The 23632-nt window shown below is 37.3% G+C and overlaps 6 protein-coding genes across 19 annotated transcripts; 4 read left to right on the forward strand and 2 right to left on the reverse strand.

The window, feature by feature from the left end:
- Positions 1-7: 7 nt before the first annotated feature.
- LOC104755973 (LOB domain-containing protein 3) lies at positions 8-7547 on the reverse strand. 9 transcript variants are annotated; one of them, XM_087500075.1, is made up of 10 exons: positions 7449-7547; positions 6959-7017; positions 6728-6847; positions 6576-6642; positions 3760-6310; positions 3547-3636; positions 3362-3439; positions 2692-2961; positions 1218-1392; positions 8-498 (listed from the first exon to the last, which is right to left on the reverse strand). In XM_087500075.1, the coding sequence occupies exons 8-10, from the start codon at positions 2766-2768 to the stop codon at positions 178-180; spliced, it is 573 nt and encodes a 190-aa protein (XP_087356201.1). In that variant the 5' UTR covers positions 2769-2961; positions 3362-3439; positions 3547-3636; positions 3760-6310; positions 6576-6642; positions 6728-6847; positions 6959-7017; positions 7449-7547; the 3' UTR covers positions 8-177. The 9 variants fall into 9 exon arrangements, with proteins under 9 accessions (XP_087356201.1, XP_087356196.1, XP_087356192.1 ...); XM_087500070.1 differs by having other exon boundaries at positions 6949-7017; XM_087500066.1 differs by having other exon boundaries at positions 3760-6642.
- Positions 7548-7701: 154 nt separating this feature from the next.
- LOC104775752 (molybdenum cofactor sulfurase) lies at positions 7702-13622 on the forward strand. The gene is given in 21 exon segments (XM_087500092.1): positions 7702-8020; positions 8288-8386; positions 8567-8625; positions 8778-9093; positions 9239-9365; positions 9794-9899; positions 9983-10028; positions 10232-10270; positions 10336-10492; positions 10684-10786; positions 10925-11041; positions 11207-11284; positions 11376-11480; positions 11587-11701; positions 12008-12118; positions 12241-12305; positions 12384-12505; positions 12576-12808; positions 12879-13012; positions 13104-13214; positions 13284-13622. Coding segments are annotated over 21 exon segments (2451 nt in total). The 5' UTR covers positions 7702-7914; the 3' UTR covers positions 13386-13622.
- Positions 13447-16395, forward strand: LOC104775740 (cell division control protein 48 homolog C-like). The gene is made up of 3 exons (XM_010499662.3): positions 13447-15159; positions 15241-15393; positions 15484-16395. The coding sequence occupies exons 1-3, from the start codon at positions 13759-13761 to the stop codon at positions 16243-16245; spliced, it is 2316 nt and encodes a 771-aa protein (XP_010497964.1). The 5' UTR covers positions 13447-13758; the 3' UTR covers positions 16246-16395.
- LOC104775759 (uncharacterized) lies at positions 16235-18890 on the forward strand. 2 transcript variants are annotated; one of them, XM_010499673.3, is made up of 6 exons: positions 16235-16732; positions 17054-17173; positions 17372-17621; positions 17714-17910; positions 17998-18185; positions 18270-18890. In XM_010499673.3, the coding sequence occupies exons 2-6, from the start codon at positions 17079-17081 to the stop codon at positions 18566-18568; spliced, it is 1029 nt and encodes a 342-aa protein (XP_010497975.1). In that variant the 5' UTR covers positions 16235-16732; positions 17054-17078; the 3' UTR covers positions 18569-18890. The 2 variants fall into 2 exon arrangements, with proteins under 2 accessions (XP_010497975.1, XP_010497976.1); XM_010499674.3 differs by having other exon boundaries at positions 16514-16681.
- LOC104775758 (UDP-glycosyltransferase TURAN) lies at positions 18803-21916 on the reverse strand. 4 transcript variants are annotated; one of them, XR_015589343.1, is made up of 16 exons: positions 21703-21797; positions 21507-21604; positions 21385-21418; positions 21256-21311; positions 21034-21171; positions 20793-20941; positions 20620-20709; positions 20456-20522; positions 20287-20350; positions 20093-20198; positions 19864-20020; positions 19605-19777; positions 19453-19505; positions 19306-19381; positions 19093-19221; positions 18803-19007 (listed from the first exon to the last, which is right to left on the reverse strand). XR_015589343.1 is itself a non-coding variant. In XM_010499672.2 (16 exons), the coding sequence occupies exons 2-16, from the start codon at positions 21597-21599 to the stop codon at positions 18984-18986; spliced, it is 1395 nt and encodes a 464-aa protein (XP_010497974.1). In that variant the 5' UTR covers positions 21600-21604; positions 21703-21916; the 3' UTR covers positions 18803-18983. The 4 variants fall into 4 exon arrangements, 3 of the variants coding, with proteins under 3 accessions (XP_010497974.1, XP_010497973.1, XP_087356158.1); XM_010499672.2 differs by having other exon boundaries at positions 19864-20006; positions 21703-21916; XM_010499671.3 differs by having other exon boundaries at positions 19093-19381; positions 19864-20006.
- Positions 21889-23401, forward strand: LOC104775760 (DNA polymerase zeta processivity subunit). 2 transcript variants are annotated; one of them, XM_010499676.3, is made up of 6 exons: positions 21889-22032; positions 22128-22208; positions 22300-22412; positions 22493-22682; positions 22786-23035; positions 23130-23401. In XM_010499676.3, exons 1-5 carry the CDS (start codon positions 22005-22007, stop codon positions 22992-22994), a joined length of 621 nt encoding a protein of 206 aa, XP_010497978.1. In that variant the 5' UTR covers positions 21889-22004; the 3' UTR covers positions 22995-23035; positions 23130-23401. The 2 variants fall into 2 exon arrangements, with proteins under 2 accessions (XP_010497978.1, XP_010497977.1); XM_010499675.3 differs by having other exon boundaries at positions 21895-22032; positions 22493-22700.
- Positions 23402-23632: the final 231 nt, after the last annotated feature.

Consider the following 23632-nt stretch of genomic DNA (forward strand, 5'->3'; position numbering starts at 1 on the left):
AGGCAGAGAGAAATAAAGTCCATAACCTTAATACTTGTAGTTGCTACTTGATAATAACTATTCTACCTCTGGACAACTACTGTAAATTAATTTAATCGTATACTTATCTTGTACATATACACATCTTATAATTTATTTATTTATAACTAATGCAAAGATAGAGTGCTAATTGAAAAGCTAGCACGACCAAAGGGAGTCTCCCGAACCATCCTCATACACAAAAGCCATGTCGACGTCACTGGAGAAGTCTTTGTTCGTCGGGAAAGTAACGGTGCTCGGTGTGTACGGCGAAGGTTTGATGTCAATACGGCAGAGCGTCGACGTCCTCATATGAATCAACTCGGCCTGAGCAAAAGCGAGTTGAGTTTGGAGAGCCTCGAGTTGCCTTTGTAATGAAGAAATTGTCCCTACACATCCGTACACAGGATCTTGCACCCTCGCGTTGGCCTCGTACACCATAGAATTCACGGCGTCGCCCTGTTGGTTCTCCGATAGCTCCTACGATCGTTGAATTAATAAACTTAATTAGGATATTTGTAATATTTACTTTCACTCCTTTTTTTGGAAGTTTTAGTGATAATCAAATAATAATTATACGTATGTTTAAAACAAATGATGCGTTTGTTGTTTCATTGTTTGTAAATTGTAATGATTTTGTCAATGATATCATAGTAATATTCAATAGTGGAAAATAGTAAGAAGTCGCTTTTAGACATGGATCAATTATTCACAGCGTCATACTTTGTCATAAGATAACAAATTATAAGATATAAATGTCACGATTCGGCATTTTAACGTGACATGCAATGTAGACTTTTAATATCAAACTTGAAAGAGACTTCCTACAATATTCTTACACGCGGTTTCGATATTTTCCAAAAATAACAAAAAAATCTTTAAAAAGCAATGTCATCACACTGAAAAAGATCGAAAAAACCCTAATCGTTTAAAACGTTAAATTGCAAAAATCAAAAACAAACTACATAATTTAACAACTTGAATGATCCATCCAAACTTATCTAAAATGTGAACATTTAGGTAAGAAGATTATACAACCCCCTTTCTCACCCTATAGCTAACAAGACTATAACAACAAAATTGCGGGTTAACATCACACAATGATACAATTGAATCAAGAAGAAATCATATATCAAAATTCACAAGCCTTTACACAACTTAAATTAAAAAAAAAAAAGGCTAGAGAAGTGAATATTCACCTGCAACATCTTATTGACATTACTAGCACCAAAAATCTTGTGGACAATGGCAAATTTGTAAGGTTCTTTAGACGGAAAATATGGAGCAAAGACGCAATCTTTCACACACTTCCGCCGGAGAAGCTTACACCCGGCACAGGGCGATGCTGGTCGTCCATGTCTGTGACCCTTTTGTCTCATTTAGAAAAAAAAAAAAAAAGATTTTTGAGACTTAAGACAATAATAAGAGAAGAAGAAGAAGAAGGAGAACACTTTTAGAGAATAGTGTGTGACTTGCGTTTATATAGACAAAGAAGAGAAAGTGAGACATCAAATCTTCTTGTGGGTCCAACCCAAAAGTAAATAAGTCATTAGATTTGCTTTCTTTGGACAAAATATCCCATCTCTTTTCCTTAAGATTTCTTTGGCCCACTTTCAAATTCTCATGGTTTTTGTTATTTATGTGTTGAATAGGTTTTTGTCTGTATATTGAATTCAATACTATTACCTATGTAGTTTCCTCTATTTGTTTCTTGCAAGTTGAAGCAACATTGCTTCACTATTTTTTCTCCTTGTTTTGGTCGGGTATGGGATTGTCACTTCTTTGCGATCAAGATCTAGCTAGTATTCTTTATCATGAAATCATGTTATATCGTCTTGATATGAATGAACAAATGCTGTATTGCGAGTTAGTCAACAAATGTATATATTTTTATCAAATATTATTTATAATTGTAAGTTGTGTTGTTCAATTGATTCAAAATCGACGAAAACCGTTTGGGGCTCTACTAGTATAGTAACAATTTTCGTTTTACTTCTGCAAGAAGTTGCAAAAATAATGTATGATAAATCGTAAATACCAAACGTAAGATCTTTGGGTGTAGATATCAATATACATCTACGCTCACGTAATGAAATAGTTGGTTGCTCTTGGTCGGTTGTTATAACTTCTACCTAATAGATAAATTAATGACATACTTTGTAACGATTTCAATCATTGGGATAAAATTTCTAAATAATTTGTAATAGTTTTCATAACAATATAATTTTGTCATGTTTCTTGGATGAGCCAAAATTCTAAATTTTTTAACTTCTTAATTAATATTAGCGTTCGTGTTGGGGAGCACAAAAATTATGTTTACGTTTTAGCGGTATGTTTGCGTGTCATGCGTATATATTTGTACCAGTGATAGCATTTTAGATGTTTGTTTCACAGTGAGCATAGAAGTTACATTTGTGTGTATGCGTTCATGTAAGGAGTTTGTATGGGTGTTACCACTAAAAATGTGGGAACTTAATTAAGGTTTCGTTTCCTTAATCAAATAACCTTGAACGAACCTCCTGCGACCTGTCACAAACTTAAAAACACATGCAAGCCAGACAAGTACTAAAAATGGAAGCCAAAAGAGAGAGAAATTGAAGGCAGCAATTCTAAAATTTTAAAAAGAATGCATGCACAAATGTATCAAGTAGATTTAAGGAATCGAATGCATACCTGATAACTACCTGACCTAACTGGAAAGAGGAGTTTTGAAGACGACGTGCACCACAGTCCACAGAAGCTCCAACCATATTATGTTAAAAGAATCAAAGAGTAAAATTGTGTGCTTAAAAATATCGAAGTCTCTAAAACTGTACGAGATGTTTATAGGGTATATCTTTGGTTTCAAAGAAGTGAATGGGGTTTTATTTAGACAATAAACGGATGGCAAAGTCAGAAGTTTACCGTCGCATGGACTTGGAGAGATAATAACTGATAGTTCCTCTGTTCCGGCAAGTTTAAAATAAACCTTAAATGAGTATGGTAAGACAAAAGAAATCACAGAATGTTGAAAATCATAAATTCTGAACTTTGCATCTACATAAACATAACACTATATGAATCACAACCTTCATTAAGTGATAACAAATTATCTGATCAAAACCTGCTGTCTTTTTTTCTTTTTTTCTGGTTAAAAATCGGACAGTGTTCAGTGTTCACTAAACAATTAAGCAGCAACACTATAATTTGGAAAAGAGAAACCGAACATAATGCTAACATCATTCATGTAATGAATAATGATGCACACACTACGACCACCAAAGATGCCATATTTGTAAAACTAATCAGATGTACAATCAAGACTCTTTGACTTAAATAAAACTTGCAAGAATCAAATACTTACATGCTTGAAAAGTATCGAACTTCCAATTTCAAAGTCCAGTATTATACACACATACACGACACAACTTCAATATGTTTTCTGCAAATAAAATCATATATTCGTTAAGCAAAAGATAATGTATATGTGAAGAGAGACATTAACAATTTCAAAATATGATTTATGCAAATGGTAAGTGAAGATCATACCTTGTGTTAGAAGAGGGAAGACAATTACCTAATCAAAAGAAGGGAAAGATGCAGTCTTCACGTTGGTTTTTCTGCAATACCTATATTTCCCTGTTAAGAACGAATCACCAAAAAATGTGGTTAGAGCACAATAAGGCAAGTACAGACTAATTTATTCTTCTAATAAAATAAGATTTATAGGAGATGTACATAAAAAAGTAAAAAGGAACTTACAAAGTACTGTATAGAGGTTGTGCAGAAATCTCTTTGCTGAGCCATTAAACAAGCCTTATTAAGGACTTTTATTCTCCATTAAATTTGCAGAATATTGAATTATATAGTTTCAGCAGAATTGAATTTCTTATGACATTATTGTACTTAGCAGAGATTGAAGCTTTTTTATATAGCAGAATCTTGAATGTGTTCACATGCTGTCCCAGCTACAGCAGAATATTTTCTCATCGGACAACATTGTACAAGCCATAAAGGCTGAAGCTAGCAGAGATTGAAGCTTTCTTTAGAGCAGAATATTGAATGTGTTAACATGCTGTCCCAGCTACAGCAGAACTTTTTTTCCATCGATCAGTAGAGCCATCATTATACAAGCCTTAAAGGCTGGTCTTGGCAGAGATTGAAGGTTTCTCTAGAGCAGAGTATTAGAATGTAACTTGCTGTCCCAACTACAACAAGATAGCTTTTAATCGAACACTTGATCTTTCCCCTTATTAGAAAGCCACTAAAGAAGCCTTATATATATAGACTTTTATTCTCCATCAAATTTGCAGATTATTGAATCTTATAGTTTAAGCAGAGAGATTGAATTTTCTCAGGACAACATTGTCCCAACCTTAAGGAAGGTCTTAGCAGAGATATTGACGTTTCTGTCAAGCTGTCCCAGCACAACAAGACATCGGAAAGAACATTCCCTTATTACTTTCGCTTATAAGAACTTTTTATTCTCCATCAAATTAGCAGAGAGATTGAATTTTCTCAGGACATTGTCCATGCCTTAATAAAGGTCTTAGCAGAGATATTGAAGTTTCTGTCAAGCTGCCCCAGCACAACAATCTTTTAACCGGACAAAACATTCCCTTATTACATTCCCTTTTTATCCTCCATCAAATTAGCAGAGAGATTGAATTTTCTCAGGACATTGTCCATGCCTTAATAAAGGTCTTAGCAGAGATATTGAAGTAGAGATTGAAGTCTACTGATATTTTTGGGACCATAGTATCTGACTTGCTGTCTTAGCTCAATGAGCTTTAAATCGTTTAGAGATTTCCCTTAATAGAACTTTTTATCCTTCATCAAATTAGCAGAGATATTGAACTTTCTCAGGACATTGTCCATGCCTTAATAAAGGTCTTAGCAGAGATATTGAAGTAGAGATTGAAGTCTACTAATATTTTTGGGACCATAGTATCTGACTTGCTGTCTTAACTCAGTGAGCTTTTAATCTGGGACCATAGTATCTGACTTGCTGTCTTAGCTCAGTGAGCTTTAAATCGTTTAGAGATTTCTCTTATAGAACTTTTTATCCTCCATCCAATTAGCAGAGATATTGAACTTTCTCAGGACATTGTCCATGCCTTAATAAAGGTCTTTTAGCAGAGATAGTGTAGTTTCTGTCAAGCTGTCCCAGCACAACAAGACAATAGTATTTTTGGGACCTTAGTATCTGACTTGTTGTCTTAGCTCAGTGAGCTTTAAATCGTTTAGAGATTTCCCTTTATAGAACTTTTTATCCTCCATCAAATTAGCAGAGATATTGAACTTTCTCAGGACATTGTCCATGCCTTAATAAAGGTCTTTTAGCAGAGATATTGAATTTTCTGTCAAGCAAGACAGTAGAGATTGAAATCTCTAATATTTTTGGGACCATAGTATCTGACTTGCTGTCTTAGCTCAATGAGCTTTTAATCTAGAACCATAGTATCTGACTTGCTGTCTTAGCTTAGTGAGCTTTTAATCTGGGACCATAGTATCTGACTTGCTGTCTTAGCTCAGTGAGCTTTAAATCGTTTAGAGATTTCTCTTATAGAACTTTTTATCCTCCATCAAATTAGCAGAGATATTGAACTTTCTCAGGACATTGTCCATGCCTTAATAAAGGTCTTTTAGCAGATATTGTAGTTTCTGTCAAGCTGTCCCAGCACAGCAAGACAATAGTATTTTTGGGACCTTAGTATCTGACTTGCTGTCTTAGCTCAGTGAGCTTTAAATCGTTTAGAGATTTCCCTTTATAGAACTTTTTATCCTCCATCAAATTAGCAGAGATATTGAACTTTCTCAGGACATTATCCATGCCTTAATAAAAGTCTCTTAGCAGAGATATTGAATTTTCTGTTAAGCAAGACAATAGAGATTGAAATCTCTAATATTTTTGGGACCATAGTATCTGACTTGCTGTCTTAGCTCAGTGAGCTTTTAATCGCTCAGTGAGCTTTTAATCTGGGACCATAGTATCTGACTTGCTGTCTTAGCTCATTGAGCTTTTAATCGGACAAAGATTTCCCTTTCTATAACTTTTTATTCTCCAGCAAATCAGTAGAGAGATTGAACTTTCTCAGGACATTGTTCAAGCCTTAAAAAGGTCTTTTAGCAGAGATATTGAAGTTAGCATCTGACTTGCTGTCTTAGCTCAGTGAGTTTTTGATCGGACAGAGTTTTCCCTTTCTACAACTTTCTATCCTCCATCAAATTAGCAGAGAGAATGAACTTTCTCAGGACATTGTCCAAGCCTTAAAAAAGGTTTTTTAGCAGAGATATTGAAGTTTCTGTCAACCTGTCCCAGCACAGCAAGACAGTAGAGATTGAAATCTCTAAAATTATTGGGACCATAGATAGTATGTGAAAAGCCTTTCCCTTACGGACAATTTCCCCAAGTTAGAAACGGACAAACACAATCATGTAATGTGTAGTCCCTTTCTTTTGGGTTTTAAGAAAACAGAAAACTTTAAAACAAAACATAGTCCCTTTCTTTTGGGTTTTAAGAAAACAGAAAACTTTAAAACAAAACATAAAAGCAAAGAGAAGAGATGCCACAGTACCATTATAAGCTTCATTAGTTTCCTTGAAGTTTCGTAAGTAGCCATCATATCACCAAGGATCCCCATTCTGCATATAGTTAAGAATCTCAAAAACATTAGTCACCAAACAAATTTCAATCAAAAGAAAATTAACAAAAGCTGAGAGTACTAACCAGTTCAAGCAAGCTTACGATAATAAAGCTAAGAGAAGAGATGCCACTTCACCATTATAAGCTTCATTAGTCTCCTTTGAAGTTTCGTAAGTAGCCACAGTATCACCAAGGATGCCACTTCTGCATATAGTTAAGAATCTCAAGAACATTAGTCATTAAACAAATTTCAATCAAAAGCAAATTAACAAAATCTGAGTACTAAGCAGTGCAAGCAAGCTTACGATAATCCACCTTGATCATCTCCTCAAGTTGGTTGCATCATAATCAACTTCTACGATCGAATAGTTATCCTTCAAAAAGAAAACAAAAGAGATTCATATTAATAGATCACTCAAAAGAATCAGACAGAATCAAATCTTTTTAAAAGGAAAAAAAACTCAAACTTGCAAAAAAACATTCGCCCGAGAATAAAAATCAACTTTTGGATCACAACAAGGTTTTAATGTAACAATCCCGAATCCAAAAGAGGGGAATTTTTGATTTGCAGAAACAAAATAATCAGAAACCCTAATCTAAGACGAATAGCAGAGGGAATCAAAGAGAGGTTTTAGTTTTGCTTGAAGAAAAAACCAAAACAAAGTTTTGATTTTTATAACAGAGAGGTTTGAAATCTAAGAAAAAGCACACAATTACGAAACACAAAACAAGGGTTTGGTTATTGCGTAATCAAAAAAACTCCGAATAAATTCATCGGAACAAATTAGAGATATAGAAACCTTACTTGCAGAGGAGAAGAAGAAGAACGATGATCGTCGCCTTCGCAAACGGATTTGGAAGCGAACGACAACAATTGAGAGAGAGAGAGCGATTTTTCAGACCTAAATGAACAAACCTCGCGATCTCTTTATATAGGCCATTCACAATTTCAGGTAAGTCGGTTTAATTATAATGGGCTTAGGAGCGTCGGCCCATATCTCGTTTTAGGTTTTTCCTTTTTTTCTAAAACTATTTTCCCTTTTTTTTTTTTTTTAATTGTTGTGTTTCGTTTTCTTCTAGAACAATATTTCCTTTTTTCTTATGTAAGAGAGAAAATAAAAAAACAATTACGTGGAAAAAAGAAAACAACTATTTTAAAAAAGCCGGGAACGACCGTCTTTCTTCTCTGTGCGGCGAGTTATCATCAGAGAGAGAGAAAACGATAGATTAGTTTATTTCGATTCGTCGGAAAAAAGGAATCGGAGTCGGAGATGGAAGCGTTTCTGAAAGAATTCGGAGATTATTATGGATACCCAGATGGTCCCAATCACATCAATCAGATCCGCCACTCCCAGTTCAAGCGATTAGAAGATCAAGGTCCGTTTTTTTCTTTCTTTGAATCATGTATGAATTCTTCTCTTTGGATCTAATACAGCTCTCACTAGTTTCGAATTCAATTTAAAATTGAGTTTAGGTATGTAAATTGAAGATATTTTAAATCCGGGTGTACAGTTTTTTTTAAGACTGGTGGTTATCACTCTCTTTTTATCCATCCACACCGACTTGAATAATATATTTTTCTTTGAGTAGTTGTATTGTTATATTGGAGTCTGAACTTATGAGAGCTCTTATGGGTATATGCAGGTGTTGTTTACTTGGATCATGCTGGTTCTACTTTGTATTCTGAGTTGCAGATGGCTGATATCTTTAAGGACCTTACTAGCAGTGTTTTTGGAAATCCACGTATCCTTCTCATCTTTTTTCAACCACATAACACATCGTCTTTTTTTTTTTACTAGATGAGCACTAAGTTAATGTCTTGAATATGTGAAACTTTTGATGTTGATTGGTGAAAATAACGTAGCTAATATCTTTTTCTGTACATCTTCTTTGTTGGAAAGAGGTTCCTTAATAATGATTTAGATAGTCAAAGTGATATCAGTTCTGCGACCAGTGACATTATAGCCGATGCTCGACATCAGGTACTACTACATTCTTAACATTTCTTCAACTGATATATGTGGTATATAGGGAGTTTTTTTTTTATATTTCATCTTCGGATTAATTACTGATATTCATCTTCTAAGTTGGTTCTATATGTTTCAATCATTTCTTCATTGCACACTGGAGTTAGGTGCTTGAATACTTCAATGCTTCTCCTGAAGATTACAGTTGCATTTTCACCTCCGGAGCCACCGCAGCGCTTAAGCTTGTGGGAGAGACATTTCCGTGGACCCAAGACAGTTATTTTTTGTATACCATGGAGAATCACAACAGTGTACTTGGTATCAGGGAATATGCATTAGCTCAAGGTGCTTCAGCATGTGCTGTGGATATTGAAGAGGCTGCTGACCAACCAGGAGGCCACCTCACAAATTCAGGACCATTTATCAAGGTAACGCATCGTGATGTGCTGATGAGAAACACTCTCCAAAAGGAAGAGTCAAGAGGTCCGTTAGCTTGATCATCTTTTCTTTCTTTTTTCATTCTGAATAGAATCTATTCAAGATGCATCACATGTCATATTCTTGCATGCTGGGTATATAATTGACTTTTCTGGTTTGCTTATCCTGTGTTTCACTCTTATGTTTACAGGAGATGCCTATAATCTATTTGCTTTCCCCTCAGAGTGCAACTTTTCCGGCCTCAGGTTTAATCTAGATCTGGTGAATTTGATCAAAGAAAATACTGAAACCACGCTACAAGGTTCTCCCTTTAGCAAGTAAGTGTCGTTTTACGTTCTCTCTTCATCTGCTTGGATACATATTATGAGGTTTAGCGATGCTATGCCTAGAACAATTCAACTCCTTGAGCATAGTGATTTTTTTTTGTCATGGTCTTTGAGTGTGAGTTAAATACAGCCTTTGAACAGGAGAAGTATTACAGGAATCGGCCATATGTTTTTGATATGATTTTTCTGCTGTTAATGTTAAAAAATAGAGAAATGAACTGTGCACATTTTGATGATTTATAACAATTGATAATATAAGCCTAAAACCACTAATTTTGTTTTGGAGGAACTACTTTGGCTTTGATTTGATACTTCTTTCTTTGTTGATTCTGTGTATAAGACTTAAGAGGGTGGTTCGTTTTGGACCTTTTGGTTTCTATTATTTTTCTCTCATCATGGCTTCTATACTTTTTTATAAGGAGCAAGCGGTGGATGGTCTTGATTGATGCTGCAAAGGGTTGTGCTACACTACCACCTGATTTATCGGAGTATCCTGCAGATTTTGTTGCTGTGTCATTCTACAAGGTAACTCCTGGATCTTTGTAAAATAAATGAAGTTCTTTTGTTATCAGATTTTGACTTTCTTGTTTTCTGCTGTTTTTATGAAGTTATTTGGTTATCCTACTGGGCTTGGCGCTCTCCTTGTACGGAATGGTGCGTAATTAGTTCCCTAGATTTATCTCCTTCAGTAAATCATCACATATCTGACTGTAGTTGCGAAACATTCTCGTTAAATACATTACTTAGATCAGAGCATTTCTGTTGTTAAGATCTCCAATATTTCATTCTAATCACCTTTGAGACTAAAATCTCAAACAAGATCTGACATGATATTTTCTCGTGATTATAATCTACAGACTCAGCCAAATTGCTCAAAAAGACTTATTTTAGTGGAGGTAAGCATCTCATTTGCGTAAAATGTTTATATTTGTTTGGCATTTGATGAACATAATACTTACAGGCACTGTTGCGGCTTCTATTGCTGACATTGACTTTGTAAAAAGAAGGGAAAGGGTGGAGGAGTCTTTTGAGGATGGTTCTGCTTCATTCCTGAGCATAGCAGCCATCCGTCATGGCTTCAAATTACTCAAGTCGCTTACACCTTCTGCAATTTGGATGTGAGTAGAACTTTGCTCTGTTCAGAATTTCCAATCTTGAAAAAGACTTCAAAATTTCCTTAGTAGATCTTCTAGTAGATTATATGTTATTTATTCTTGTTAATCATTGTTTGAAATTTGCAGAAGTTTAAAGTGCCCTCCAAACGATCTCATATTGTAGAAGCTAAGTGTGTTCTGTATCTATTTACTAGGCACACAACGTCACTTTCCGTATATGTAAAAAAGAAACTTCAGGCTTTACGACATGGAAACGGCGCTGGTGTATGTATTCTGTATGGCAGTGAAAATCTGAAGGTCAGTTCTTTCATGATTAAAAAGTGGTCAGTTCATATATGTATATTTTTTTAAATGTCATCATTTAATTTAGAAGTCATATGGAATTACTCTTCTTGTGACCATAGTATTTGATTCATTCTATGTTTTATGTTTCAGTTATCTTCACATAAATCAGGCCCAACGGTTACATTCAACTTGAAAAGACCTGATGGCTCTTGGTTTGGTTACTTGGAGGTGGAAAAGCTTGCTTCTTTATCTGGAATTCAGTTACGGGTATGTTTTGGAAACACAGTTTTATTCTCTTTGAATTCTTCCACCCCAAAGAAAAGAAGTTATGTAAGTAAGATTAGGGGCTTGCACTCGCTGGCAAGGGGTAATCTTGCATTAGGTCATTTGACGCTGATATTTCATCTGTCATTATACTTCATTTTGGTGTAGACAGGATGTTTTTGCAATCCTGGCGCATGTGCAAAGTATCTCGACTTATCTCATTCTGATCTATTGTCTAATGTAGAGGTATAATTGTTCATATTTTTTTGCTGGCCCTGATTTTTTAGCAGATCTGGTATTATATAGTTGACCATGACATCCTTTTAATTTAAACTAGGCTGGCCATATTTGCTGGGATGATAATGATGTGATAAATGGAAAACCAACAGGGGCTGTTAGGGTTTCGTTTGGTTATATGTCAACCTTGAAGAGGCCAAGGTATGTATGTTCCTTTATTTAGATTTTTCCCAAATCCATGTATCGGAAGTTGTCGTAAACAAAGCTCTTTTTTTCGGCTGTTTTTTTTGTTGCGGCCACCTAATTTAAAGTGTATACTTCATTCACAGAAATTTGTTGATTTCATCATAAGTTCATTTGTTTCACCTCCCAAGAAGATTGGGAATGGAAATGTCAGTGGAAGGTTTCCTCAACTTCCTAGTGAAGGTACTTTCTTTGAAATCTTTTATGGTGCTTTGTTCCTAGTAACACTAGCTGTTATTGATTCCACCACTCATTCTCTGGGATGTGACTTTATTAAAAGTCCCCATCTTCACATGCTACCTTTCCGTAATTTTTGGTAATAGATGCTTCTGTTTAGCCACACAAATAAAGTGCATGGAGCTAGTCGTTACTTCGTATAATCTTTGGGAAACCACGAGACATAACTTGCTAGTTGCTAGATAGCAAATATTTCATATAGTACAAATGACGTCTTAATTCTGTGGATCTCCGCGTTTTGTTGATTTGCAGAACTTGAAAGTGAAGTATCTTTTCCAAGCCACTACCTTGAGTCAATTACTATATACCCAATCAAGTCATGTGCTGGTTTTTCTGTGATGCGATGGCCACTTTGCAGAACAGGTATTTCATTTAACTTGCTTGGTTACTCCAAATCGGTGCTGCTGTTTGTGCAGGTATTAGTGGTTGGGCTGATTTCTTTGGCACTTATGCATAACTTGTGTTTATTTTTTGAAACATAAAAGGCCTGCTGCATGATCGAGAATGGATGGTTCAGGGTCTGACAGGCGATATTCTTACCCAAAAGAAGGTAATAAAGCATCTTCTAGCTCGAATCTTTTTATGTACTTATCACGAAATTTTTGATTCGCTTGGGAATGGCTTCTAGGTACCTGAGATGTCTCTTATAAGAACCTTTATCGACCTTGAGGAAGGGCTACTGTCTGTAGAATCCTCTCGCTGCAAAGACAAGTTGCACATAAAAATCAAGTCTGATTCACATGCCAACATGTATGCATTGCTCCGTATCATGTGATGTCTTACATCAGCTGCTTGTAATATATTTGATTTTGTGTTGCAGACTTGACAACCTTAACGAGGAAACGAGAATCAATAGTTGGTTCACCAATGCCATTGGTCGACAATGCAAGTTGCTACGGTATTCTAGCTCTACTTCAAAACACTGCTTGAACAGAAACAAGAGTCCTGGTTTGTGCAGAGATTTGGAAAGCAATATCAACTTTGCTAATGAAGCTCAGTTCTTGTTAATCTCCGAGGAGAGTGTTGCTGACCTAAACAGAAGATTGGAAGCAAGTACGTTTCCATCACCTTTTAATCTTACATCTTGTTCCTTTTCGCTCGATTAAAACTGATTTGGTTGCAGAAAACGAGGATTACAAACGGGCTCATGAGAAACTCATTCCATATAGATTCAGACCAAATCTGGTTATATCTGGAGGTGAACCATACGCTGAAGATAAATGGAGAACTATCAAGATAGGTGACAATCATTTCACAGTAAGTCCATGGACCCACACAAGATTCGTAATCATATGTATAAACGTCATGGTTCGCTGTTTTTTTTTAAAGTTCATTTCTTTCGATGCAGTCGTTGGGCGGTTGTAACCGGTGCCAGATGATAAACATAAGTAATGAGGCTGGACTAGTAAAGAAATCCAATGAGCCCTTGACAACTTTAGCTTCATATAGGAGAGTAAAGGTTCAACATTCTGAAACCAAGCTTTTCCATTAATAAAAGGGCATTTGATCATCCCTTGTTTATGAAGAGTAACATATCTTGGTGTTTGGAATTCTTCTGAGATACGAGATTGATGAGAAAACACAATGTTGGATTGGAGTTGGGGATGAAGTAAATCCAGATATTGAATAGGTTCAAGCTCGTGTGTATTACTAAACATAAGGAGAAGCATCAAGCATATGAGAAAAAGTCTGTACACCATTGTATTACTCTTTCAAGTTTGTAGAGAAAAAAAAAACAAATTCTGGATAATATAGCTCAGAGCCTCAGACATTAAAGTCTTGAGTATACCAAATACTGTAGTGAGAAAATCAAACATTATGTAATACCCCTGTAATAGAAAAGGAATAATACAAAAGGTTACATTTTTACACATTTGAGAGACACTAAATTAGGTTTTTCTTTACCCGCTGCCTCCTCCGGCTGTGTCGGTGGTGAAAAAGCGTCCAAAAGTAAGAAAGACTCAGACTTTAGCTAGCTACTGAAACCCGCTCTAAACAGTAAGATGATGAGGAGAGGTCGCGGTCGCGGTCGTGGCGGCGGAGGGGGTGGTATGGGCGGAGGGATAAATCGTAGATATCTGAGTCAAGTTATTGATTCATGCGGGAAGGATTTAACAACGGCGGAGGATATCGCTGATGATCTCCGTTCAAGGTACGGTAACTTTGCCCGGTTGACTAGGCAAGTGCTTCTGCTCAACGTAAGACAAATCCTTAATGCCAGAAACAACAAAGCCGAAGAGGAAGATGATAACAACAATGAAGAAGCTGCTGCTGCTAAGAGGAAGAAATTTTCATCTTCTCCGACTTCTTCTTCGACTTCTGAGGACGAGGACGCTGTTTACAGCAAGAAGCTGAGTCCGCCGCGGTTTGATTTGATCAATAACAGTCTACGAGATAACTACTCCAAGTTGAACAACTCTTCAAAGAAACCAGTTGAGTCGCCTGTGAAAATTAATGTCGAAGTTGAGACTGTAAGCAACAAAGGTAGAAGCAAGATGGCTACTATGGGGTTGAGAAAAGAGGCTAAGGGCTCTCGTTCTGTAAGTGGAACTACTGGTAATGGTGATTTGGAAGTGGTGGATGATAAAGGACCTACCTTTAAAGATTTTGGTGGGATAAAGAAAGTGTTGGATGAACTGGAGATGAATGTTTTGTTTCCGATTCTCAATCCTGAACCGTTTAAGAAAATCGGAGTTAAGCCACCGAGTGGGATTCTTTTTCATGGACCACCTGGCTGTGGAAAGACCAAGCTGGCCAATGCCATAGCCAATGAAGTTGGTGTTCCGTTTTATAAGATTTCAGCTACAGATGTGGTTTGTGGTGTCTCTGGGGCTTCAGAAGAGAATATTAGAGAGCTATTCTCTAAAGCATATAGGACTGCGCCTTCCATTGTGTTTATCGATGAGATTGATGCAATTGGATCAAAGAGGGAAAATCAGCAAAGGGAGATGGAGAAGCGGATTGTAACGCAATTATTGACTTGTATGGATGGACCTGATAACAAAGGTCCTGAGGCTAGTGCTGGATTTGTTCTCGTTATTGGAGCTACAAATAGGCCTGATGCTCTTGATCCTGCTTTGAGGAGAAGTGGAAGATTTGATTGTGAGATTGCTCTGAGTGTTCCAGATGAAGATGCAAGGGCTGAGATACTCTCGGTTGTAGCCCAAAAACTTAGACTAGAAGGGCCCTTTGACAAGAAAACAATAGCTCGTCTAACACCGGGTTTTGTTGGAGCCGATTTGGAAGGTGTTGCTAACATGGCTGGCAGGATAGCCACAAAGAGAATCTTGGATTCAAGAAAATCTCAACTGTCTGCAAACGGTGAAGATGATAATTCTTGGCTAAGGCATCCCTGGCCAGAAGAAGAGTTGGACAAACTTTTTGTCAAAATGTCTGATTTCGAGGTATGTTAATTGCAGGGGTGATATGAGTCTACTTTTATGTACTTCAATGGTTACAAATTCTTGTTCTCTGTTATCTACCAGGAAGCAGTGAATCTAGTTCAGGCATCTTTAACAAGAGAAGGATTCTCTATCGTGCCTGATGTCAAGTGGGATGATGTTGGTGGACTTGAGCATCTACGACTTGAATTCAACCGTTATATAGTCAGACCTATCAAAAAGCCTGATATTTATAAGGTACTAACACACGTCACTTGGCACTGTTATATAGACTAGAATACTTGCTTGTCACTTGAGGTCTGAATGTGTCGCTTTGGATCTATTTAGGCTTTTGGGGTAAGCTTAGAGACAGGATTTTTGCTCTATGGACCACCGGGATGTGGGAAGACATTGATTGCCAAGGCAGTTGCTAACGAGGCAGGAGCTAATTTCATGCACATCAAGGGTGCAGAACTTCTAAACAAGTACGTTGGAGAAAGCGAGCTTGCTATTCGGACATTGTTTCAGCGCGCCCGGACATGCTCGCCATGTGTAATCTTCTTTGACGAGGTGGATGCTCTGACAACAAGCCGTGGCAAAGAAGGTGCCTGGGTTGTTGAACGGCTTTTGAACCAGTTTCTTGTTGAGCTGGACGGTGGAGAGAGACGTAATGTATACGTAGTGGGAGCTACAAACAGGCCAGATGTAATCGATCCAGCTTTCTTGAGACCCGGTAGGTTTGGGAATCTACTTTACGTACCCCTCCCTAACGCGGATCAGCGTGCTTCGATTCTTAAAGCTATAACAAGGAAGAAGCCCATAGATCCTAGCGTTGATCTGGATGGTATTGCAAAGATGAGATGTGAAGGTTTCAGCGGAGCTGATCTTGCTCACTTGGTGCAAAAGGCTACATTCCTGGCAGTGGAGGAAATAACAAGCACCTGTGAAGATGATGATGAAGATGTTACAGATTTAACAAAGTGTACCATCAAGATGACTAATTTCGAGCAAGCCTTGTCCTTAGTATCACCATCTGTGAACAAACAGCAACGAAGACACTACGAGGAACTCTCAAAAAAGCTCCAAGAAAGCATTGGAAGGAAAGCATAGGAAGGAAGGATCATCTTTTTGGCCTACACTTGTTAAACTCTCTTTTGCTCATAAGAATGTCTTCAAAATCCCATTTTTCCGACTACTCGTAACAAATTAACAATTATTTATTTGAGATATATATATAAGAAAGGTTTTGTTTTGTTACAATGTTTCTATTTTAGGTTTTGTTACAATGTTTCTATTTTGTTTTGGCCTGATACACACAACAAAGGTTTTGGACTTCGGTATACTTTTGATAAATTTTGTAAAGCCAAGATAATAATGCGGAAAACGGCATCGTTTTCTCTTAAAATAAATAAGACACGTGCTCTTACTTGGCCTTGGTCCTCTCCATTATTTTTACAGCGAGAATAATATTCTTTGGAGCTTTTTAACCTTTGAAGACTCCGACTCCGACTCCGACTCCGACTCAGGCTCAGGCTCAGGCTCGGAGGTGTTCAGTCTGATCTGCGATTCTTATCTTTGTGTTGTCCTTGCGTAATTGGTAGATCTCTTGGATGTTAGACTCTCAATTTTGATTTTACGTTCTGAGTTTTCGATAATCTGATCGAATCTGGTTATCGTAGGATTAGATTGTTAAGGAATCTGAATGTTATATGCTTTTCTAAAAGCTAGTTCCATCGTTGACAACGAGATTCTCTAGTTTCCACAAGTTCCAATTAGATAGAAAACGATTTGTTTTGTTTTTGATATGTAAAACTTTCTTTCTTTCTTTCTTTCACTGGAATGAATGATCCTTCATACGGCCTAATCCTATTTTTTATCTTCTGCTTTTGGTAGTCTGATTCGTATTTTTCGTGTGTAGATTGCGTAGTTGTTGTTCTGCCCAGATGGCAGTCCGCTACTGGACAGCCCTGTTTTTAGTGTTGCCATGCCTTTTCACTTTTTCTACTGCTAGTGCTGGCGATGCTGATCCAAGTTACAGGTATTATAAGTTAATTAACTTTCCTTAGGATTCATACCGAACATATCTTACTTGTTTTGTAATGGTAGAATTTGTGTTCAAGATAAGCATGCTTCTTTTATTTAAGTTTATAGCGTGAACTTGGTTTAGTAGTAGTAGCCAGGATGTTAGCATCGTTTGACTCATAGGCGTTATGAATATCTTGCAATTTCGTATCAGGTCATGTGTTTCAGAATGTGAGGTTAGCGGTTGTGTTGGACAAGAGTGCTTTCCTCAGTGCAATTCTTCATCCAGTGGTGCTCCATGGTACATCCAAGAACCTCTGTACTTACAATGGAAAAAAGGGGGTTGTCAAGGTGATTGCCGTTATCAGTGTATGGTTAATAGAGAGAGAGAACGTGAAACTCTCGGTCAGTCCCCGATCAAATACCATGGTAAATGGCCCTTCAAGCGTGTACTTGGGATTCAGGTTTGTTTATTTCTTCAGTCACTTCTGGATTTCTGGTTGTTTCCATTAATCAGATTGAGCATGAATTTTGACTTTACCTTGTTCTTTGATAGGAGCCTGCTTCTGTTGTTTTCTCTGTGCTCAACCTAGCAATGCATTTCCATGGTTGGCTTTCCTTTTTCATTACGCTGTACTACAAATTGCCTCTGAAACAAGATAGGACAGCTTACTATGAATACGTTGGTTTGTGGCATATCTATGGTCTCCTATCCATGAACTCGTGGTTCTGGAGTGCTGTTTTCCACAGCAGGTAAATCATCTACCCATTCCTTTTTTCATACACAATCTGCTTCATCTATCATATGATTTTCTAGTAATCCGTCCCCATGATTCTCAGGGATGTTGACCTCACAGAGAGGTTGGACTACTCATCAGCAGTAGCCGTTCTTGGATTCTCACTTATCTTAGCCATCTTAAGAACCTTTGATGTTCGGGTCGAGGCTGCCAGGGTCATGGTATCTGCTCCAATACTAGCTTTTGTTACCACCCACATACTATACATCAACTTCTACAAACTTGACTATGGTACGCTACAAACTCTTTCACCTATCTGAAACCGAGTCAATCTTTTTTTGGGTAAATTTCAATGGTTTTGAATGCTGTTGACAGGTTGGAACATGATTGTGTGTGTGGCAATGGGAGTCTCTCAGCTTCTCCTATGGGCAAGATGGGCCGCTGTCTCGAGCCATCCATCTAATTGGAAACTTTGGGTGGTTGTCATTGCTGGAGGCTTAGCCATGCTTCTAGAGATATATGATTTTCCTCCATATGAAGGCTACTTTGATGCTCACTCGATCTGGCATGCTGCCACAATTCCCCTTACCGTTCTGTGGTGGAGCTTCATTAGAGACGATGCTGAGTTCAGAACTTCCAGTCTCCTCAAGAAATCTAAAACAAAGGCAAAGTGAGTCGCCAAATTTCACAAGGTTTTCAGTTCGATTGCACGATTTCTCTCAGACCACATAAGCATTGGGAAAAAATAAAAGGTGGAAATGGATACAAATATCAAGAAGGCAGAGTCTTTTGTTTAAAGCTAGCTGGTCTGGATTTAGTGACAGGTTTCTTCAGTTTTTTCCAATGTTGTTTATACGTTAACTATTGAATTTGCTTTGAGCCTTTCCGAATTTTGCCTTTGCCTTATGTTTGGTCAATTGAGATTTTGATATCATATGCTCATGCATACAGACTCATGCCAAAATCTTTTTGAAATTTGTCAATATTTTGAGACAATCTTGTGATATATATGATTGTGTACAAAAATTTGAATCTACAAAATAAGTTGCCAGATTTTTTTAAGCCCACCAATTTGAGTCTTCTCTTTCATCAATCCGCTATTTGAGATACGACCTGCATGGATCAGGCGAGACATATAATGAGAAATAGCCCAACAAAATTATGTGTCAGATATAGAGACAAAGCTGAAGGATTTTACCCGAGTAATCAAAGGTTTAGCACAATTTTCCCACTCTGTAGCCCATCGACCCGAAGAACCAGTCTCCATTGCACCCGCTTTAAGCGACATTAGTGCATCACAGTTCCCGGGAAAACCCTTGAAGAGAATCTGTTCAGAAAAACAGGACACAAGAACATTACTACTAGTGTAGATTAGGTGAAAAGTGGCTTTAAAAGAAAGAAAGTTACTAACCAATAATTGATCTGCTAATTCCGATGAAGATGAAAACAAGAGTCCGTTCTTCCCATCCTTAACGAGTTCTTGAATGCTTCACATAAGTTAAGGTTTAAAAATTATAGTCTTTGTTCGTGAAAGTATTGAAAGTCACTGATTATTTACCATGAGTAGGAAACCGAGCAAACTGGGAGGCCACATCCAAACATATCAACAACCTAAAATGCCAAACATTCGTAACAAGTTGACACAATGGAAATAAAAATCCAAGTCTTTACCTTATTAGCACACATGGGCTCTAATTATAATGGACGTACCTTCATGGGAAGGTCTAAACCAGATGACGAAGTGTGTAGGCAAACACCAAGATCTGCAGAACCTAAAAGCAATGGATAATCCTCAGCTGCAAGCCACATTGTACGGAACGCCACATGTTTGAGGTTTAATCGTTTGATTTTCTCCTCGTACATCTCCTTTTCAGGTCCTTTACCTTCATGGACAGTATAGATAACTCATGATAAAAGACAAAACAGCAAAATTTTATTGTGTTCTAAACAAAAACGTAACCATCTTTACCTGTAATGATGAACAACAAATTGGGATAAAAGTGTTGCTCTTCTGAAATTTCAGCTGTATCACTTCCTTTTGATCTTGCAGCAACACGCCGATCATACATCACTGCAGCTTCCAATAGGATACCAAAATTTTCATCAGGGGTCCTGAAATTTCATGTCTAGTATTCAATGTCACGGAAGGCTGGCGTCACAAGAGTGAAAGTGAACAAACAATGATGAGGTGTCCTCACCAGCTTGTACTGCTCACAACAAGAGCTGGTCTGTTTTGCTTCAGCGAGATGTCCGCATTGTTTTTGGTAGTAAAAAGGGTTTCATTAAACTCTTTATTCTCCAACTCTAAATTTGAATTACAAGATTCGGCATCAGAACAAATGGAGAAGCTGAAAAGGAATCAAAAGATGAACTTTTAATTTAAAGGGGATACCTCCACTGATGAAATCATACACGCCAACTGGATGGCAAAGATCTTTCTTCACTCGGCAAAACAACTAACGAAGTAACAAAAATTGACATTACCCTCGATACAGTACTCTCTACCCAGAGTGAAAGTGAATGATAAAAACAATCTAGAAAGGAAGAAACAACCAGCTAACCTCGTGCCTTTCTTCAAGCAAAGCAGGGCGGAAAAACTCAGGAGGCTGATCATATAAAACTTTGGCTCTGTTTCAGAACATTATTTCATACGCAATCAGAATCACATAACTTTCTTTACTTCAGAAATGTTACAGGTTACAATCTATGAAAAATTTCATCTCACCTCACTCCCCAATTCTGATCCAGTTCATGTTGCATTGCTTTTGTCACACATAGCGAACCTGTTGCCATCTTTCCATAATGATTCTCAAACCTAAATCATCCTACTCTTATTATTCCACCCTTAGAGATATAGAAGTTCCAGAGATAGTTTAAGCAACTGGTTGAAACACATACCAGCGGTATAAAGATACAAGCAAATTGTTTCTTCCTAAAGACAATGCCAACAACGTATATCCAAAATTATGCCAATCTACAACAAACGCTGCACGTCTCCATGAGCTCGCCCACTTAACAGCAATTAGGGTTGGAACAGAAGGAGGATTCTGCAGAAATAACTACGTGTAACTTCTACAAATTCTGCAAGAAAATAGAAGTTACTGGAAATTTTCAAAGTGAAGACGATAAGGACTTTTACCTGGACCAAGAAAATGTCAGGCGCTCGTACTTTTACGAAAAGAAACCAGAGAAGCATTGTAAACTGAATAAATGCCTTGAGCAAGAGAGTAACAGGATAAAGTATCTTTGGAAAGAGCTGAAGAAATCGAGGCTGCGCCTGTTTTAAGCAAGAAACTAATGATCATGAATCTACAGATTTTACTAGTAGCTAGTTTATATATAGGAATTGATCATAGCATACCATTGTATGAATGTGGATTGATGGGTGATTTAGAACAGCTTCATGGGGTATAGAACCTATTCATGAATGTTAAAAAAATTTAAACAGTGCATTCTGATTCACAAGAAACACTGAGTTAGGGATCCTTACCTCCATATGAAACAATGTCCACTTGAAATGATGCCTGCAGTTTTATTTGACAATAAACAATAAACTCAAGATCGAATCAACTGAGATGATTAGAACATGAACAAATGAAAATGAGAGTAAACCTGGAGAGCAAGAGAAAGAGCGTGATATTGCATCCGAGGACTTCGACCAAGATCTCCAAGTACCACTACACAAGCCCTTCCTCTTTTCCCCATCTTCACTAAAATCTCATCACAGAGTTAACCATATTAGTCAGACTCTACTGATCCATAGGAAGCTAGATACAAAAAAAAAATCCAAAGTTGAATCGAATCTTACCGGTTCTCCCAGATCCCGTCGATATGCTCCGGGCAAAACTTTACGATGAGGCGGAGGAGAAAGAGATACACTAATGAAAACACAAAACTGGGCCTAATAAGGAATTAAGTTGGCCCATGATTACAAGCCCATGATTACAATTCTTTCAAGGAAGTAAAGAGTCACGTGTCTGTCACATGTTTGAGTATCGGACGGCGATATAAGAAGAAGAAGAAGGACTTCATATTCACGGCGAAGCCGCCATCAACGGCGAAGTTAATTCCTTAAATCAAAGAGGAGGTCTCTGAGATTGTGTGACGCTAATGAATCGGAGGGATGATAATCAGTCAGGTAACTTCCTCATTTTTGATTTTTAATCTCATAACAACATTAGTACTCCTATGAGTTTGGCTTCTCAAAAAATTTGTGATTTTTGGGTCATTCAGGAGAAGTTGCTCGCACTGTGGTGGAGTTTTTGGAAGTAGCTATCACAATGATTGTATCCCTTAAAGGTTTTTACCCATCTGGTGAGTAAAGAGCAACGGATTGTGTTTTCATTTTGATTTGCATCCATCCCCAAAGTGATTGATTGATTTTATCATCTTGTGTGTTGTGAAGAGGCATTTGAAAGGCGAAGATATATGAATGTGGTGGTACAACGAGCAAGGCATCCTGAGCTACGCGACTATATCCACTCTGCTGCTTCCGGGCTACTTCCTTTTATAGAAAAGGTTTTAAGTTTATATCAATTCCAGTTATATCATAATAGAATATCACATGAACAGTGTTTGTTGTTTGCTCAATGAAACAGGGTCTTGTTGAGAGAGTAGCAGTCATATTTTTCAGTGAGGATAATGTTCCTGTGGAGAAATTCATCTTCAAGGTCACAATTAACACGTCTTCCGCTGGTTTAGTAGAAGAGGGTCAATTGGAGTTCGCGCTTAGGTCCTTCTTAATCAAGCTTTCCGTCTCAAAATCCCTTGTCAAGCCTCTTCCTCAAAGTATATATATATGTTTATGTATACATTTCTAGCTCCACCCTTTTTTTACTTCTTATTCGCTACATTTTCTGTTCTTATAGCAATGTTTCTCACTCGAAAACAGATTGTAGATGGGAGGTAACGGCTTATCTGAGGTCACTTCCGGAAGTGGGTTCAAGCAAAGAAGGAGAGCTATGGATTCCAACAGACACAAAGCAGTGGCAGAAGCCACCAGTTATAACGCCTGTCAAGTCTTTGAACAGCGAGCCACTCTGTTTGCAGCTTTACTTGGAACACCCAAATTTCTCTGAACCACAACCTCATGCCCAATGATGTCTCAGGAAATGCACCTCCACTGATGAGCCACAAGTCAGGTAACACATGAGCTTGGGGACGCAGTTGGACCCAATTTCTGAAGCAAAGATGGATTATTGTTTTATATTATTTACTCCCATTTTGTTTTTGTAGGGTGTGAAGGTGAAGGAGGACCATCGTTCAATAAGGGCCATTGTTAACTAATTCCAAATATGCATTTGAAACATGTTTGAGAATGTGAAGTCAAATGCATATTTGGCATTAATTAACGATGAAGATGAAGACTTCATCCCAAAGATATTCAAGTACCATATTGAATGTATTATTAATCTTGCTCACCTAGTACAATGATGTAATAATTCATATCATATATATAAACGGTGTTATTATTTCTGTTAATTAGATATATGCTCAATTCTTTTGTATAGAACATCTTGCAGAGTGCTCCATAAATACGTACAATATTCTGTAGGTAGGATCGTCTTCGTAGGTTATTCAGTCATAAACTTTGAAAATCGTTTCCCCCGCTTGAAAATATAATATTTTGTTGTTGTTGTTGTTGTGATAAAGAGAAGAATGTGGAAAGTCGAAGATAGGATAAGAAGGTCCGTATTTGTTGGTGGTAGGAACCTTTGATAGTTGTTTCTTTTTTATTC

Source organism: Camelina sativa, chromosome 3 (genome assembly GCF_030686135.1).
Source record: "Camelina sativa cultivar CO46 ecotype springtype chromosome 3, ASM3068613v1".
Lineage (NCBI taxonomy): Eukaryota > Viridiplantae > Streptophyta > Magnoliopsida > Brassicales > Brassicaceae > Camelina > Camelina sativa.